The sequence below is a fragment of the Camelus ferus genome, chromosome 8 (assembly GCF_009834535.1).
Source record: "Camelus ferus isolate YT-003-E chromosome 8, BCGSAC_Cfer_1.0, whole genome shotgun sequence".
In the NCBI taxonomy this organism is placed as follows: Eukaryota; Metazoa; Chordata; class Mammalia; order Artiodactyla; family Camelidae; genus Camelus; species Camelus ferus.
The window spans coordinates 63,682,570-63,700,958 of NC_045703.1; the positions used below are offsets into that span (position 1 = coordinate 63,682,570).

General features: G+C 44.4%; 1 protein-coding gene across 7 annotated transcripts in view; it reads left to right on the top strand.

The window, feature by feature from the left end:
• The window catches only part of TIAM2 (TIAM Rac1 associated GEF 2), a 211,995-nt gene that overhangs the window by 120,775 nt on the left and 72,831 nt on the right, over window positions 1-18,389 (top strand). For all 7 annotated transcript variants that reach the window (XM_032485226.1, XM_032485232.1, XM_032485225.1 and 4 more), the window contains 5 exons: window positions 20-192; window positions 2,314-2,538; window positions 14,011-14,196; window positions 14,880-15,026; window positions 17,120-17,191. In XM_032485226.1, the coding sequence (XP_032341117.1) occupies window positions 20-192; window positions 2,314-2,538; window positions 14,011-14,196; window positions 14,880-15,026; window positions 17,120-17,191 (803 nt within the window). The remainder of the gene's footprint in view (window positions 1-19; window positions 193-2,313; window positions 2,539-14,010; window positions 14,197-14,879; window positions 15,027-17,119; window positions 17,192-18,389) is intronic.

Consider the following 18,389-nt stretch of genomic DNA (forward strand, 5'->3'; position numbering starts at 1 on the left):
TTGCTTCTCTCTCTCACAGGATGCACGCTGCTGTTTTACGAGACCTACGGGAAGAATTCCATGGATCAGAGCAGTGCCCCTCGGTGTGCTCTGTTTGCAGAAGACAGCATAGTGCAGTCCGTCCCAGAGCATCCTAAGAAGGAAAATGTCTTCTGCCTCAGCAACTCCTTCGGAGACGTCTACCTTTTCCAGGTACTGCTGAGCTTTCTAAACGTAGAGAAGCAGCGATGGCTTGTGTCCTGTTAGGGTGAGAAGGTTCAGAATTAAGGGGCACAACTTAGCAAAGAAATAGAGTAAAAGCTGTTAGACTTTAGGGTTTAAGCAAGAGAATTGGCTCCTGCGGACTGCCAGGTGCCGTGGGGCCATCACAAATGTGGTCATTCATGCGGCAAGCATTTCTGGGGTACCCACCCACGATGGTCCAGGCTGTAGCCCATGAGATGCTCTTCAGGAACAAAGAGAAAATTTGGCAACTCCTGTTCTGAAGTAGCTCATGATCTAGTGGCACAAGATCTGAAATTCCCAGAGTGGAGGCTTTTTTTTTTTTTTTTTAAGTGAAACCCAGAGAACATGGATCGTAGAGCCTTACATTCTTCCCAAGAATCCCAGCGGAAGTGAAAGAAGGAGCTTTTCAGGACAACCCTCCTTGGCCAATGCTCTGTATATCAGTTCCCTGTGGAAGTGGCCTTAGGACATTAAGAGTCAGGTTATCTACTGAATGATTCTTAGAGTCGTTCTGGCAAATGGGACGTCGTAGAGCATGGATGGCGGTGTCACGCCGTCGGTATTGAGGTCAGGCTGAGATGTGCATCCTGGTGCTGTTGTTGAGTTCCTGTGTCATCTTGGAGCACTCACTGAACGTCTCTGAGCTTCAGACCTTCAATCGGTAGGATCCTGATAGCTTCCAGGATTGCTTGACGGATAAATAATATAATATCCATGTGTTAAGTGCTAAAGAGATGCTAAATATTATTGCTGTTCTTATTAGTTAACTCCAGAGAAGTGGGGGTAACAGCCAGGAAGTGAAGTGTGCTTCTGGAATACCTCCCAATGCAAACCCAGTCCTGCCTGCAGACATAGCCTGGGCTGCAGAGTACATCCGGCCAGAAGGCTCACAGAAAACCTCGTAGGTCTTAGATGCAGGCCTCTGCTAAAGTTGGGCCTGGCTGTGCCCAGGACCCCTGCAGAACAACATAGCTGTTTCTTGGCTGACTTTGGGAAACTAGAATTCTCTGAAGTGTTCTCCACGATAGGACGTCCCAGCACTTAACCAGGTTAGCTCACTGGGCCTCTAGCCTTACTGCCATCCTCAACCTGCCCTGGCTGACAAGAGTCAGGGTCTGAGACTGGATTTTCCTTCCTTTAACAGAAAGGCTGCTTAAACTTTCTGTGATGCACTAAAGCAAATTAATGCACTGGGTTCATCGGAATTGTAGGAGAGGTTAGTACGTGGGTTAAATCTACATGAACTTAGGGGCAAGTATGAAATGAATCTTCTATTTTGTGTTTCAGGCAAAATATCCTTAGTTTTTAAGAAATTTTTCCAATAGGTTTGTTTGATCCCAGAGGTCATTGGAGGATTGACTCCATGGCCTGAATGTGTGTGGTTATTTCTGGGCATCGAGGAAAACTGAACATGTATTTCCACCTGCTTAGACTCTTATGTCTTTGTCCCTTCTGCTTGTTTCAAACTTTCTTTATTGTTCTTAAAATATTCTTATATAGAAATAGTGTATGGTCATTGTGTCTGAAGGTACTGAAGGGTTGAAAAAGAAAACCTCACACCATAGTCCCAGTATTCAGAGATGACTATTTTAGTTTTATTGTGTTCTCCCTCCAGTGTTCTTTCATTGTTATTTTTCATGGCTGAGTCCATACCACAGATGAAACTTCGTATCCAGGTTTCAAAGTGTAACATTTTATTCCTAGTATTTTCACATTCTATTTCTCAGTCCTAGTATTCATGAAGATAAACTGCTTTTTTAATGAGCGGCATAATGTATAATGCATGGCTAAACCCTGGTTTTCTTATCCGTGTCCTGTTGTTCGTGTCTAGCTTGCTTCTAGTTTGTCTCTCCATCATGTTTGGGGCCATGTGGGATCCCGAAAATATCCCCCAGGCCCTCTGGAGCCCAGGAAGCCTGGGAACCTGACTTCAGTTGGTTGGGTGTGTTTTTAAAATCGAACAGTTTTTATGAAGTGAAGGGACTTTGGGGTTTGAACACATCAAAGCCCAGCCAGCCAGCCACTTTGGCGAACACTTTTGTGGTGAAACACTTCCAGATTGGTTCTTTCCCCCCTCCCCGGGTTTAGGCCACCAGCCAGACAGATCTGGAGAACTGGGTCACTGCCGTCCACTCGGCCTGCGCATCCCTTTTTGCCAAGAAGCGTGGCAAAGAGGACACGGTTCGGCTCCTGAAGAACCAGACCAGAAGCCTCATTCAGAAAATAGACATGGACAGCAAGATGAGGAAGATGGCGGAGCTGCAGCTGTCCGTGGTGAGCGACCCAAAGAACAGGAAGGCCATCGAAAACCAGGTGCGGGTCACTTCGCAGCCTTTGCTCCCATTACTCCGACGGGGAGCTGTTTCTTACACACGTGGGGGAAATGGTTTCTGCAGCTTCTTGGTTCCCGCACTTACTGGCTGCGCTTTTGCCATGTGGGTGATGCGATGTGCTTCGCTGCCTCTGGTGGCTGTGTCTGTGTGGTGGAACATCTTGTGACCATATCTTGTTTCCTAAGGTTAAGTAGCGCCTTCTTGCCTAGCTGATTCTCTCATATATTGCCACTTTCCAAACAAAAATTTTATAATAAAATTACTGGAAGATTAGGCAGGTGAGATTCTGGTACAGAGGATGGCTCTGGAAGTAGTGGTTTGGTGTAACACAGCTGTTCCAAAGTCTGTGGATTCCAAAAAAAATAGTATTTTTTTCTTCTGTCTATAACCTATAAGATGCTAAGGAAAATGCATTCTTTGGCCTGTTTCCACATTCAGATAATAATTAAACAGCTAGTTTCTGTGCTGTTTGGATTTTAGTGGAGAGGAAGTAGCTTCATTTCTATTTTCCTTTTCTCGGACAACCTGAACACTTTGACAAGTGTCAGTGACATTTCTAGCACCTCTCTCTCCATTCAGGTTCCCCAGGAAACACACTGAGATGGAGTTTTGCTTGTGAGGAGTTTAATGAGAATGCTCTCAGGAGTAAGGGCATGAGGGAGCTGGATTAAGGAGCGACACATTGAATTGTGCCCAACTTGTCTCACGGGGGCTCGGGAGCTGGGGTGAGGGTGGGTGGCCTTTCAGAGTTGCTTGTAGCAAGGCACACCAGTCAGCTGGTCAAGGCAGCTGCCTTCAGTGGAGGCACGTTTCCAGAGAGGGACCCGTCCATGAGCCATGAGCAGCTGAGGGAAAGAATGCCTCTTCCTTGAAAAGGGGGTCGGGTGATGCACAACAGTATCCACTACAGTCCCTTCAAAATCAATGTCAAGTGATCTGGGAACTTGAAGAAGACTAGGGTGAAGACGGGTTGGTGTGTTCCTGAATTTTCATCCTTTTTACTGGTTAAATACTACAGAGAGACCAGGTTCTTTAAAAAATTCCATGGTAATACAACAATTTGGATACTCCACTAGATGCGTCTTCCCTGTAGCATTTGACTTAAATCACAAATTAAACAACACATTATCAATCTTCTACTTGTGTTTGATACATAATCTTGCTTAGAATGTTTTTCCATCTGCATGTTTGTGGAGAACTTAGAATGTGTGGGAAGAAATTTCTGACTGTTTATAAGAAACTGATGAAAAGTGTGTATTCAAATGACATATTTGTGATCCACTAAGAGTTTGGGCCATATCTTTGGCAGTAGTGGAATGGCCGAGTAATTCCCATCTCTTGCCCCCTCATTGGGTGTTTCTAAATGATGGCGCAGTTGAGACAGATCTTCTGATGATGCCTGGTTCCATCTTTGCTTCTCCTTTTCTGATATCCTGTGTTGTCTTTCTCCCTTCCCAATTCTTCCCTCTCACTAATTTGTCCATCTTCAGATATTGACATACCTAACAGATGCCAGTAGCTGTAAGAAATAAAAATGATTATAAAATACGGATACTGTTTCTGAGAAATGTATCATTTAGTTAGAAAGCAGGCCTTGGAAATGTGAAACTAAAGAATATTCTAGAATGGTAGAAATTAGGACTAACTGGCATAGTCGTCAAATACTATGAGAGACCAGGGGTTGAGCTTGTGTTGTGATCTTGAGGAAGTGGAGGGAGACTTCCTGGAAGGTCATGAACTTAAAAAGTGGGTAAGAGGTGTGTAAGCGTGAAAGCTAGTCCAGGCTGGGAGGAGGGTGGGGAGCGTGGTAGGACAGTTTGGAGGTTTGACTGACCCGTGAATAACACAACGACCCTCTGGCAGTCGAAAATCCATGTATACCTTATGGTTGCCCCTCTGTACTCAACCAACCCCAATCCTGTGGTATTGAGTGCTGTGGTATTTACTGCTGAAAAAAATCTGCATGTGAGGAGACCCAGGCAGTTCAAACCCTGTTCAAGGGTCAACTGTAGGAGTGACGGAGGGCTGGCCTGCAGCTCCTGGGCTCGGAAGGGATGAACAGCTGGCCGTTTGGTGGGGCAGGCTCTGGTGCAGCTTTTTCAGCGTCTTAAGTACAAGGCTGGGATATAAGGTATGTTTTAGCCTCTGGATCTAAGGGTGGAATGTAGGTTTTTACGTCGGGGTGAAAAGCATGATGAATGCGTTATCTTTGGAAGGTGAATCAGGCAGTGGCTTGGCGGGCAGATTGAAGTGGAGAAAGGCGTTAGGTGGTGGAGCAGCCCTGCTCTGGGTGTGCAGTTACGAAGGCCTGGTCCAGAGTAACACGACAGAAGTTGAACCATTTGTATGGAAAATGTTCTCAGAGTGCATCATTTCCTATAATTTTTATCAAAGATAGTTTCCTATGTTCCTGAATTGAAACGTTCCTTCCTCAAACAGAACATCCTGTTTGTTTAAGGAATACCGGCTTGCAGACTACAAACTACAGACTAGTTTTAACTAGGAATTGAAAAGGAAGTTGTAAAGGAGAATGGAGGGAGGTGGAGGGGTTTGGGGGGGTTTGATGGGGTCACGGCTGCTGGACGAGGTGTGGGCATCAGGAGCTCAGCAACTCGTGGATTCAGGTGCCCCAATTAAAAGTCTCATACTGACTGTAGTGGGAAAAGCTGTGGTTTTGTCTTCCACTGGCTCTCTAAAATTTAGCTTCAAAGCCATACTTTAGTCCACTGGCAGGGATGCCCAACTGGGAGTTTTCAGGTCCTTGTATACTGTCAGATGTTTAGGTCCAGGGAGAGGAAAGGGAGGTTGGTCCACATTGAGAAGCTTCTGTCCTTTTTGTTTGGTTGTCTCCTTTTTATTCTTTTTCAAGAAGTCCAAGCAAACATTTTTTAAAAATTTAAACTTTTATTAAATGTAACTTTATTCCTTTTTTCATGGCTGGCAAATGCTTAATTAATTAATTGTTTTTAAAATTTGCATTTCTATTAGGCATTCTAGTGTTTCTTGACTTGAGTGCAGGTTTGATGATCCAGCATGTGACTTATCCAGCCGGCTTCTTTTTTGGGGGGAGGGGTATAGATAATTAGGTTTATTTATTTATTTTTAGAGGAGGTACTGGGGATTGAACCCAGGACCTTCTGCATGAGAGGCACGCGCTCTACCGCTTGAGCTGTGCCCCCCTCCCCAGTGATTAATTTATAATGTCAAAATTGGTACCCTTCTCTCTTGGAGGTGGGGGTTGCTTTGACATAAACCCCTACACAAATCCAAGGGTCTAAGGTGGTTAGTTGGCTTGAAGAGACACTCTTGTAAAGAATTCGAGTAATTATTAATTGTGGCCCATTATGCATTCTTGGACGGAGTCATTACATCAGTTATTTTAAGCATATGTCCTAATGCTGCCAATTTTTCGTTTCAGTTCTGCCCTCCCCCACCCCTTCCCCACTGCCCTCCTGCCACGTCTCCTTCCGTAGACACATTCACCTCATTATCACATTTGTGAATTTCTGGTAAGAAACAATTTGGGTTGATCTTTAGATGTTCCACCTGAAAATATTCTCCTTACCAATTCGGCAGTTGCTAAGATTGTAATTTATTCGTGTTTTCCCAGAGGGCTTTGCAGTGGGTAACGTGAGTTCCAATTGCCATGCCCACTGCCCTTAACTCGTTTGCTAGATGGTTGTAAAGAGAGCTATTTGCTCTTTATTTATAGACACAAAAGAGGAAGGGAAACAAGCACATGCTTAGAATTACTTTTATGAGATGGTTTTTGACTAGAGAATGTTCTGCGAAGCTACAAAGGCAAAGATATTTACAAATCAAGATCAATAAGAACGTGATCTTCCAAATATCCCGTAAGTATATAGTTTTCTCTAAAGTGCCTTTTAAAAACTTCTTTAAAGGAGCAATGCTTTATCCAATTACCATTTAAAAATCTCAACTTCACTGTAATTTATTTTCCATAAAAGAAATATTTATTTACAGAGCGCTTTCCCCCAGAGATCCCGGGGCACTCACATATAGTCATCTATAGCCTGACAATAGCTGAACTTACAGTGCACGTTACATCACGCAAGATGAAGAGTCTGGAACAGATTTTCTTTGAAGTGCTTTGGGTGGAGGAGATCATTGTCAAGGCCCTTGCAAATAAAAAGGCACTATCATAGTAAGAGTGGGGACATGCTTTGCTTGAAAGAGACCATCATATGGCCTTGTCCCCGGGCCTTTCGGGACTCTGTAGGGCAGAGCCTTTGAGCACATCCAGTGTGGAGCAGACCATGCAGCCAGTCCCCATGTGGGATGCCTTTTGAAGATCGAGGGAGGAAGAGCTGTAAATTAAGTCTAGTGAGTACTTTATTTTCCTTTCCGTTTATTATCTCAAACGAGTAAACCAGGATAAAACCTCACCCTGCTTAGGCAGGCATGGCCTCCTCCCAGGCGACTCCCATGCACTGCCTGCCTTTGCCCCTTTCTCACTCCGGTTGGGGGTGGGGTGGGGGTGGGAGGGTGTTAATTAGGCCAGAGAGGGAGGCCGTGGTGGGAGGAGCGAGCTCCCAGCCGCTGGGCTTGGGACTGCTCTGGATTTTGTGGACTGTGGGCTTCATTTTAAATATTTACTTAAAGTTTCAAAATCATATAAAGAGGATTGATTGAACTTAGACAGTTGGAAACTGCAGTGAAGGCAACAAACTGAACAAAACCTTGAGGAAAATGTGATCTGGGGTACGTGTTGGGGGGAAGCCACTCGGGGAATAAAGCATTGGAGGGTATCTGTGACGGGGGTGGCGGGAGACCAGGCCTGATGACAGAGCCACTGGACCAAGACAGGCGCTTCCTTCCGCGGGCACAGGGGAGGTGGTCAAAGCCGGAGGGCAGGAGGGGAACAATTGTTCAGTGCATACTCTGGGCCAGGCGAGCGTGCAGACTGGAAATTCGAAGAAGAGGCTGTCTTTGCCACAACGGTGCTCTCAGCCAAGCTGGGTGACAGCTGAGCATATAATTTCAACATATAATAGAATGAATTCAGAACAAATGATATTCCAGAGTGTCGGGGAAGACAAGCACAAATGGGAAGCTGAACCTCCTGTGTAGTCACAGAAGACTTCCTGGAGGACGGATGCTAGGATTGTTCCTTGAAGAATGAGGAGTCAGTCAGGAGAGGATAAGGAATTCCAGGCCAGGGGTCAGCATGAGCCAAGGCAGAGTGCTCGGAAGTGATGCAGTTGCCCTGCCCTGGCAGTTTGAAGTTTCAGGCACATGATGTGCAGGTGGTGAGAGAGGGAGGGGTAGGGAGGACTGATTTCTCTCTTCCCTGTCAAGCTGCAGAGGCTGCCGGGCTTACCTTTTCCTCAGATACATCTTCTGTTTAAGGCCAGAGTGTTTTGGTCTAAAAAGTGAGTCTGAAGGGGGAGGATGTAGCTCAGTGGTAGAGTGCCTGCTTAGCATGCATGAGGTCCTGGGTTCAATCCCTGGTACCTCCATTAAATAAATAAATAAACCGAATTGCATCCCACCCCACAAAAATAGCGTATCTGACCATGTGATTACTGGGTTTACAAGTCCTTCAGTGGCTCCCTGTTGCTTACAAGATAAAGTCCCTGAGGACCTCTCCCCACCTTGACTTTTATCTACAACATCAAACTTCCTGTGCTTCCTGTGCTTCTTTCTTTGGGTTTTCCCTCGGGCAGAGAGGACCCACAGAGACCACACATCTGCAGGACATGTGCTGCGTCCCCCACCCCTGGCATCAGGCTCACCCCGGCTCGTCTGTGATGAAGGGTTTAGTGCCTGCATGGAGCTGCCCTTGGACCCCCTCCCCCCATTCCATCAGGGACCCTTCTGTACGCCCATGCTTCTCAGGGGCTCTCTTTATCATGCATTGTTTTGTCATTATCCCTTGTGTATAAGGTTGCTCCTTGTATGAAATAAGAGCTCCAAAGGGGTCTGTAACGCCCTGTCTGTTTCGCCGGTACTTGGCTCCGGGTAGTGAGTGGATGCCCCTGCGTCTCCTTTCCTTTTCCTGGCAGTGGTTCCCCCCCCCCCCCAGCTCCTCACCTGCTCCTGGCTTCTCTCCCTGGGCTTCGCTCCTTCACTCCCCAGCGAACATCCTCTCTTCTGCTGCGCTCTCCACTTTCATGGTTTCTGGCTCTGTTTCTCGGGACTCCTGTCTCGGGCCATGATCATGTATGATTCCACAACAACTCCATACGATCAAGTTGATGGGTGAGTGAGTAGACTCTGGGAGAGGTGAGGGGAATGTTCCAGTGTCACACAGCTGTCTTGTGGCGGAGCTGGAACTTGAACACAAATCTGCACTCGTAGGAGCAGATCTGAGCCTCTCGGTTAAGACTTTTGTGAATCAGATCGTGCTTTGTGTGCTAAGGAACCATGTAATGAATGGTTTTCTCCAAAGTAGAAATTAATCCTTAATTTACTTGTTTTTGTAACTTGGATTTTTCAGCTTGATTTGATGGGAAATGTGTTTATTGCAAATATACTCGACAAGCAAACCTTACGGCATGTGAATTATATCTCAAAGGGGAAAACAAAACAAAACTGATTTTCTGAACTGTAGCAGGTTGTTCTAACTACCAGTTAACTTCAGTGCCTTCTGTGTTACTAGCTGGCTGCTTCTGCAGAGGCAGGTTTTAGTCCTTGGAAAATACTAGGGAGCGCGTGGGAGTTTTTCAACTTGCTCTGCCAAAAAGGGAAAACGAATTATCTTTTAGGACCAACCTAGAAATGGACAAATGACTAAATGCTGTGATCAAATGACTAAGAAGTAGAAAATATTTTTCTAGGAGTGTTGGGTGTGGCAGGAATGTCCTTGTCATCTCTTTTATGGATCACTTATTCATCTGTTATTTTTAGCATTAGCCGCCTTCTCCCCCTCCCACTTTCTAGAGCAGACCGTAGCCCTTCTGAGCTCATTAAATAAATATAGCTGTATTAGCAACAAAGAGGAAACTTGCATTACATTTGTGTCAGTGTTTAAAAATGAGAGTTTTCCTCCTTAATTTTGTTGTTAATTATTTGTCCTTTTACACTGAAGGATAATTGAAAAAAACCTCCTTTGAATGAGTTTTCTTCATTCATGTCATTTGTATGTTTTGTGCACAGACGTTAAAAGAAATGAGAGCTCAATGTACATAGAAGTTGAGTTTTGATTTTCATGTCCTATTATTTATCTTAAAAAATAAAGAAATATCTAGGGACAAATACTGATTTCTATGGAATTTAGAATAAAAGGGGGAAGAAGTCTTGGTTTAAGGGAATGGATTTGGGGCATTTTTGGTTTGGATAACGTTAGAAGAAAAATCTCCAGAATTTCTCTGAGAGATGTGATGTCAGGTAACGTTACTATTTTAGTGATGATGATGATTGAAATGTACTGAGGGGAGCATGTGTAATAGGTACAAAACTGCCTTTTCTGCTTTTCATCTTTAAAAATGTGTCTTTATCTCATCTTTTGAGGGATAATTATAAAATATGTTTTTCTTTTAAGTTAACATGACTTTAAATTTGGGCTGAACATGAATGTTAAGGCTGATCGGAAGTGGAGGGGCAAAACCATTGCACAAACGGGAGTGTGGATCATCTTACATCTTCCCTGGGATTTGTGGGGAGAAATACGGTTGACAGTTAGATGAGGATCTACATGAAGGTTGCTAAGTAGTTCCTGGATGCTGTGCAGATACCTGCCTTATGAGCAAGAGGACCTGGGGTTCAGGGCTCTGTTCCCAGTACTCCCTAGAAGCTTGTTTCCACATGTTGTTCACATCCGATCAGCTTTGGACTTTGGCCAGCCTGGAGGGGCCAGCTTATTACATGAGCCTGGTCTAGTCACTTCCCTCCTGGGCGTCAGCCACTTCTGCTGAGAAATGAAGGTGTGGTTCCCAGTGCCCTTGTGAACACATCGTGTGTGTCTGCAGACTTTCCCAATATTACAAGGTCTGTTTTGAGCTTGTGGGTCCGGCCTTTATGCTTCTCTCTTCCCTCCAGGTAACCCAAGCATCTGAATCTATTCCCTCCCCGTACTTTTATCTGTGTCGTCTTCCACGTCCTTCTCTATAACAGTGATGAGTCTGTGGAAGGAAAAATCAAATATTTCCTTATTTCTTATCCAACCACAGATCCTCATTTAACTTCTCCGACCGATTCTCTCTAAAGCACCGTGACCTTGAAAACAAGATAAATATTGCCTTGAAATTTGAAATACATGTGTGACTGATGGTGGCTTACTCTGCCCCAGAACTTGATGGGAATGAAGGCTGTATAAGTCGGGGTTCTCCAGAAAAGCAGAACCAAGAGGATGGGTGAAAAAATATATAAAGAGATTTATTATAAGAAATTGGCTCATGTGATTATGTTGATGGGTTGGTCCCAAGCTCCACAGTGAGTCAGTCCACTGGAGCCTGGGAGAGGTGATGGTGTGTGTGGTTCTGTCCGAGGACTGGCAAGCTTGAGACCCAGGATGAGCCAGTATTTCAGTTCAGGTCAAAAGGCAGGAAAAAGCCAGTATCCCAGTTTGAAGGCCATCGAGCAGGAGGAGGAGGACTTGGGGGAGGGTCAGACTTTTGTTCTAGCCAGGCCTTCGGCTAATTGGGTGAGGCCCACCATAGTAGGCAGGGCAGTCTGCCTCACTCAGTCCACCTATTTAAATGTGACTCTCATCCCCAAACACCCTCAGAAACTTCCAGAATAATGTGTGACTCCACATCTGGCCACCCCCGGGGCCCAGTTAGGTTGACACATAGAATGAACCATCACAGAGGCTCAGTCAGGATAAGGACAGGAAGCATCACTGAACTAGAGGAGTCATAAAGTCCCTTCCCATTTGCGTTTTTGACTAAGTTCAGGTTAAACATTTTCTCTGCAACGTGCAGTGTTCATTGAGATGCTAGTTCTCTTGAAACGGAATCACATGTTAGCAAACTTCTTGATCTTGGTAAGGTCTGCTTTGGGCTGTGGGAGTCTCCCAGCTCCTTCTTCCCTTCAACACATGTAAGCATCTGAATTCATTTTCTTCCTGTGAATTCACCTGCATTTTGTCCCAAGTTTTGGGTGGAGAGGTCTAGGTGGGCTGAAGGTTATCAAAGTGTTTCTGACAAAATTTGAAGATTCCCTGTGTATCATTCAGGATGGAACCGTCTTTTCCTCCCAGTGATGCTTTGATGTACAGTCATATAAATACGTTAAATGACACCTTTAAAAATACTTTATACTCCCAGTCTATATAAAGTATTTCAAAATTTGTAGATACTGACAGGCATATGCAGAATAGATAAACAAGATTATACTGTATAGCACAGGGAAATATATATAAGATCTTGTGGTAGCTCACAGCGAAAAAAAATGTGACAATGAATGTATGTATGTTCATGTATAACTGAAAAATTGTGCTCTACACTGGAATTTGACACAACATTGTAAAATGACTATAACTCAGTAAAAAAAATGTTTTAAAAAACTCTTAAAAATACTTTATAAACACAGAAGTCAGTGAAAGTATGAGGTTGTCATCTTTCCTAATCTATAGTGATTGACATAGATGTGGGTTTTGTTTTATTTTATATTTTGTTTTTTAATCTACTGTGGATGGCAGGGGCTTCTTTACCGCCTGGTACCCAACACCTCATTGGGTTTCTTTCCTCTTGTGCCTCTACTTACCTCCTCTCTCCTCCCCCACCCTGAGCCCCAAGAAAGCATCTGATAAACTGTTTCACATGGAGGTATCAATGAGGGATGAGCTTTAATACAGTATCCAACCTAGAAACATCTACGTATTATTAGAAGACAAAAGAATGCATTTCTTATTGTGGGTTTTCAGGTATCAGCTGGAGAAAATACTTGTGAGACAGAATTTGAAGCCTAGTTTTGCTGGGACTTACAGCTCCTGGAGGGTGTAGTTTATAGTCACATAATACCTCTCCATTACTTCTGGAATCTAGAATTCTCTAATATGCAAGACCCAGAAGAGGTTTGCAGTTCAATTTGAACGGCCCGTTAGTCTAGAACGGTGGTGCTCACCGAGGCCAGGCACCAGGGTTGCTGTAGGTGCTTTTGAAATGTCAGCTTTCCTCGGCCTCATGCGTACTGAGTGGTGGCATCAGCAGAGGACCTGGGCATTTTCATTTTTAAAAGTCAGCAGGTCTTTCTGGTACTGACTCAAGGCTGACACCAGTGGGCTGTTACATCTCTAATAAAGGCATACAGAATCTTAAATGAGGTTAAGTCCACTACGGAGACTGAGATTTTTCAGTGCACTCTGGGGCTTTGTTGTTTTGCTGAAAAACAATGATGAATCAACACAGTATTTGTGTAGATCTTGTAGCCATCGTATTGCTTTCATGTAGGAAAGTTGCACAATGACCTTCCTAAGAAATAGATATGGAGAACTTGGACGGGGCTGGGGAGTAGCCAGAATTTGTACTGCTTTTCTCTGGGGAGAGACTGAGGGGAGATAGTGTTCAATGTCGGAGATCCTTCAAAATATCATTTATGCAGGGTCAAGGATTGAACTGGAAAATGCTGTGAAGGGTTAGACTGGATGCTAAACTTGGCAAAACTAGAGATGCAGTTGCTGCAAAGGGAATGCCACAGTTCTAGTACCAAATTATTACCGCAGACCTTCCCTTGAACACTGAGATTGCTCTGAACACCATTTGAAGCCTGGCTTGTTGTTCTGCTCTGAATCCCTGAATTGGCAAGTTTCTAGAGCCTTTCTTCACCTATTCATTTATGTTGAAATGAAGGTAATACTTATACATAACGTGCTTTGATGTCCTTGGAAGAAAAGAAAGTGGCTCCTAGAGTTTGTATTTCCTTACCAACTTGTGACTTCAGTTTTGAAGAAGTACATAGAAATTTCCACATGTGAATATTATGTGCCTTACTCTTATTCAGACGTATAGTTGGTGATTATTCTCTAATACATTTAAAATAGGAGTCAAAGCTCTATTTGTCTTTATGCCTGAAGTTCATCTGCTTTGTATTATTTTGAGTCATTCTCAGAATGTGCAGAAATGTACAGCCACTGCCACCATTCATCCAGCTTCGGTTTGTGTGCTGTTCAGGAATCTGGTTAAAGATCAGAGGCTGTGAATGTAAATGAAACAAAGTGGAAGAACTGACTTACAGCTGTGCGCCCGCCTTAAGTCAGGGTGGTTTTCGGTGCTGGAGTTCTCCAGAGGTTGTGGCACAAGTGCTGTATTGGGACCCCTGGTTTTCTTTTTTTCTGGGGGCCATCCTGATGAAGTGCAGGGCTCTCTAACCCCATGTGTTTTGGTAGGAGGGCTTGAGGTAGGGGTGAGCAGGGAAGACTAATTTCAACCGTGCGACGTCAGCTGAAATGATCTTTTCCTTAAAGTTTGTGAAGGGGATCACATTTTCAATTCTGACCCATGAAAACGTCTCGTTTTTATTTAAATTAGTCCTGTGCTTGCTTGAACAGATCCAGCAATGGGAGCAGAACCTGGAGAAATTTCACATGGATCTATTCAGGATGCGCTGCTATCTGGCCAGCCTGCAAGGCGGGGAGTTGCCGAACCCCAAGAGCCTCCTGGCTGCCGCCAGCCGCCCCTCCAAGCTGGCCCTCGGCCGGTTGGGCGTCTTGTCAGTTTCCTCTTTCCACGCTCTGGTGAGTTTCCGAGGAAGGCTGTTCGGCGCTGTGCAGGGAGCACTGCAGATGCTCACCTTTCTCCAGCCTTTTGACATCGGCTCTGCTGTGACTTAACCCAGTAACTGCCCAGGGCCACCCAGGGGGCCGGGGCTGGGGGAAGCGGGGTTGGAGGCGTCCTGCTGGAGAGTCCTGGCTTCTCTGCTGCTTATTCTCGGCATCTCACTACTAGTGCACGTTATTAAATATTCACATCTGCATCTGCCCTTCTGTCTGTTCCACCTTGTACAGTCAGGAGGGCAGAATCCCTGAGGAGAAGCAACAATGGTGTGAAGAATTAAAGGGCTGATGGAAGGCTGTTTGCTTTGTTCGGCTGGGAGCCCCACTGGGTTTTCAGAAATCGCTCCTGTGTGGGTGGCTTCTGTGGATGATACTGGCTCAGCCTGGGGTTTCTGCAGGTTGTTCTGCTGACCCGGCTGCACACCCTGGAGAGATGTGAATGTTGTCACTAGACCTGTGTTGTCCAGATAGGAGATATCTCTGTGGCAGATGCATTTCTGGTATGTCAGATGCACGGCAGCTTTGGGGGCTGGTCAGAACACATTTATAGCGAGCAGAGTTTACTTCTGTTAGGGCAATGGTTAATTCTCTCTGTCACCCAAATAATGTGCTATAATATTTTTCTAAACTGTGTTTTAAATTAGGTATGTTCTAGAGATGACTCTGCTCTCCGGAAAAGAACTCTCTCACTGACCCAGCGAGGAAGACACAAGAAGGGCTTATTTTCTTCATTAAAAGGGCTGGACACACTCGCAAGAAGAGGGAAGGAGAAAAGGCTGTCTGTAACTCAGGCAAGCTGCTCAGCGTGGGCGGGACAGACAGCAGACCTAGTGGGAGATCCTGGATATCCCACAAAACATAAATGTTGCTCATCCTTCAAATGAGATAAAAGCTAGGGCAAAGGGATGCAGTCTTGGCGTGGGCTTTTCCCCCAGATGAAAACACACAAGTTGCTCAGTCTCTTTTCGGCACTCCCAAAGAGGTGTTCACACCTCGCTCACACCTGCAGCGCTTGGGAACACAAAAATAACAATCGTCAGAAAAGAATCCACACGTCACTGCCTTTGGAAGTGTCATTGGTTTTATATTACAATCAACATGTAAAATTAATAGCAATCAGTAACAGCAGCTAAATTCTGTTGCTGGTGCCAGACACCTTGCTGATTTAATCGATGTGACACAAAGTGGGCCGTTTGTTGTCACATTTTAGAGCTGAGGAGCCTGAGACCAGGAGAGGTTAAGTCACTTCCTTGCCCCGTCAGCACAGCACCCGAGGGGCAGGGCTGGGACTTGGTCTCCCCTCAGCACTGCGCCATCGCTGCTGCTTAGTTCTCTAGAGGAAGGGCGGTTGTTTGAACATTTTATCAAGTAAAAATAGCCTGAGCACTTACTGTCGAAATGTGGCCCATGTACAGTGAATTGCTTTCGGGACGTTTTGAATCCTCTTGTCTGAGTTTCGCCCCCATTGCCGCTTTACAGTGTGTGATAATGATGTTTTATGTGGCTGGGTGACGTGGCTTAAGATTATTATTTTTTCAAAGACTATTGAAAAGGTGAGTTATCACCACCACGATGATCTGATCCTTTAAGTGAAGAGAGAAATGTGTGCAGTGACGTCTGCGGAAGTTCTTGCTTTCGCTTCTGACTGGGTGCTGTTGTTCGGGATATGCTGGAAGACAGGGCACATTTTATGGAACTTACTTTTCTAAGTTAACATGGACATTTACTTGATTGTATATAACAGTTCCGTGAATTAGATGAATCTCAGGGATAGAATCGACTTCTCTGACCTGTCTATAACCCTGAAACAGTGAGAGTGGGGGTGGTGTGGAGTGGGTGGTTGGACTGAAAGACGGTGAAAACACAAACTCCATTTACTTGGCCACTGTGTTTGTATACCCATATACAATGGGAAAGAATAGCATATTTAAAAATTGTGGTTCTGCTTGTACTTTAATTGTGAAAGTCATCATTTGTTGGTTATAAATGGAAATATATGTCTTTATTATAGATGATAGTCCACTATAACTTGCCTAACGTTGGGCTTATGTTTTTGAACTGAACGTCTGTGACAGTTGAATAATGTCTTTGAGAAAAATTCTGATTTTAATCAAGACAGCCAATTCTATATAATTAAATGGCAACAATAAATATCTTGATATTTGCTTATTTTTCTTAAATGTGGACATATGGCTGATTAGATAAGAGCCTAATATGGTCTTTACCCCATTATATGTGGTAAATATCCTTAGTGTAAGCTTTCTTGAGACAAAAGCATTTGGTTGAATATTTTTGCTTTAAAGATACGAAACTAATTGTAGTGCTGGTGTTTATATAGCTGAACACAGTTGGTGTAGTGGGTATCCATAAATGGCCTATTCTTTAATGTTTAGTATTCTCCCACAAAATCTAGAAGATAAAAATTGGAGAAGGAAAAGGAAATTTTTCCCAGCCCCTCCACCCAAGCATGACCACTTTTAATATTTAGTTTTATTTCTTACCAATATTTGTTCTATGCACATTTTAAAAACGGTTATTAGCTTGATTCTGGTGGCTTGCCAGCTGAACTTCAGTTTCTCTTCTGCATCTTGAGAAATGTGTACTTCCTGGTTAAAATCAACATCGAGAAGATCCAGGATGTCTTGAATAATATGTAACAAGAAAAAGTAAAATGTATAACTGTATAGGAAGGAAAAAAAGCAACTTTTCTTTTAAAGTTAAATTTTTAAATATAGTGGAGTAGTAAATAGTACAAACTGTGGCTTGGTATGAAGATCTTACAAAATGTCCTGGAACTTAATTTTTTAAATATTGAGAAAGGGTAGCTGCCAAATGGGTATGGCAGAGCCATTTCATTCGTCTTTTTTCCCTTCCTGTCTGTCAGATATTTGATTCAAGTGGCAGCCATGGATTTCCTGGGACTCAGCTACCTCAGAACTCCACTAACTCCAGTGAGGTAAGTGCGGCTGAGAGCGGCTGCCATTGTGTACTTGGATGACACAAGTGTCAAGTCGGGGATGCTAGCTCAGGGTCTCCACGTGCGTCCGTGGAGAGTAAATTCAGAGTTTAAACGGTCCCGAGTAGGTAACAGATATTCTCAAAACACCAAGTATTTCTGCAGGTATCTGAACTCACGACAACTCCGCCTTAGAAGCAGCCTAGCTGGACGGGAGTCAGAACTGCAGCTTTCGTTTGCTTGTCCCTGTTCCTCAGCAGTACTTGCCCTTCATTTGAGAGTTTAATGAATCTAGACTTACATTTTCCTCTCAGGATGTTAGGGATCTTTACACACACACACACACACACACACACACACACACACACACACACACACACACAGAGCACACAGCACATCCTAAGTGTCCTCAGTGGAGCCGAGCACGGGGGCCCCCTTCCAGTCCCCAGAATGACTTCTGACTGAGAAAATACTCAGAACCACTTCTGGATGGAATTCTGAAGTAGGGTGAAGGGGGCCTGGGTGAGCTTATGCTGCTTCTTTGCATCTTTTTCAAATCCACACCTTCCCCTTAAAGCTGTGTTTCACGTTATGATCTCTTTCTGTCTTTTTGTTGTTGTTGTTGTTTTGTGGGGAGGGGGAGAGGTAATTAAGTTCATTTATTTAATTATTTATTTAATGGAGGTCCTGGGGATGGACCTGGGCCCTTGTGCATGCTGAGCATGCCCTCTACCACTGAGTTACACCCTCCCCTCGACAATTTATTTCTCTTATCATCTTCCTCTCCAAATCATTTTATCTTGGGCTTCATGTCCAATAAACCTCTAAACCATCGTTGAGGCTGAAACCTGATTTTAAGAGCTTGGACAGATTTAATATGCTTCTGCAGAAAGAGGCAGTTCCATTTAACAAATTAACTGGGATAATTCAGTGAATTGGCAATTTAGTTGGAAAGAACTGAAGAATGGTGGAATGTCAGACGCTGTGACGGGCCCTGGTGGAGGTGACTGAGGAGCTTTCTGGTGATCCTAAAATTACACAACGTAGACAGCCACCTCTTCTGCCTCCACGGGAGGCTGGCCCAACCCTGGGTACCAAGGCCGTGCCAGGGTTACTGTTGAGACTGCTCCTGGGGGGAAGCTGTGCCTGGGCTGTCCTGAAATGGGGTAGAAACCTTAGCTCAAAACCCTGTCCTGCT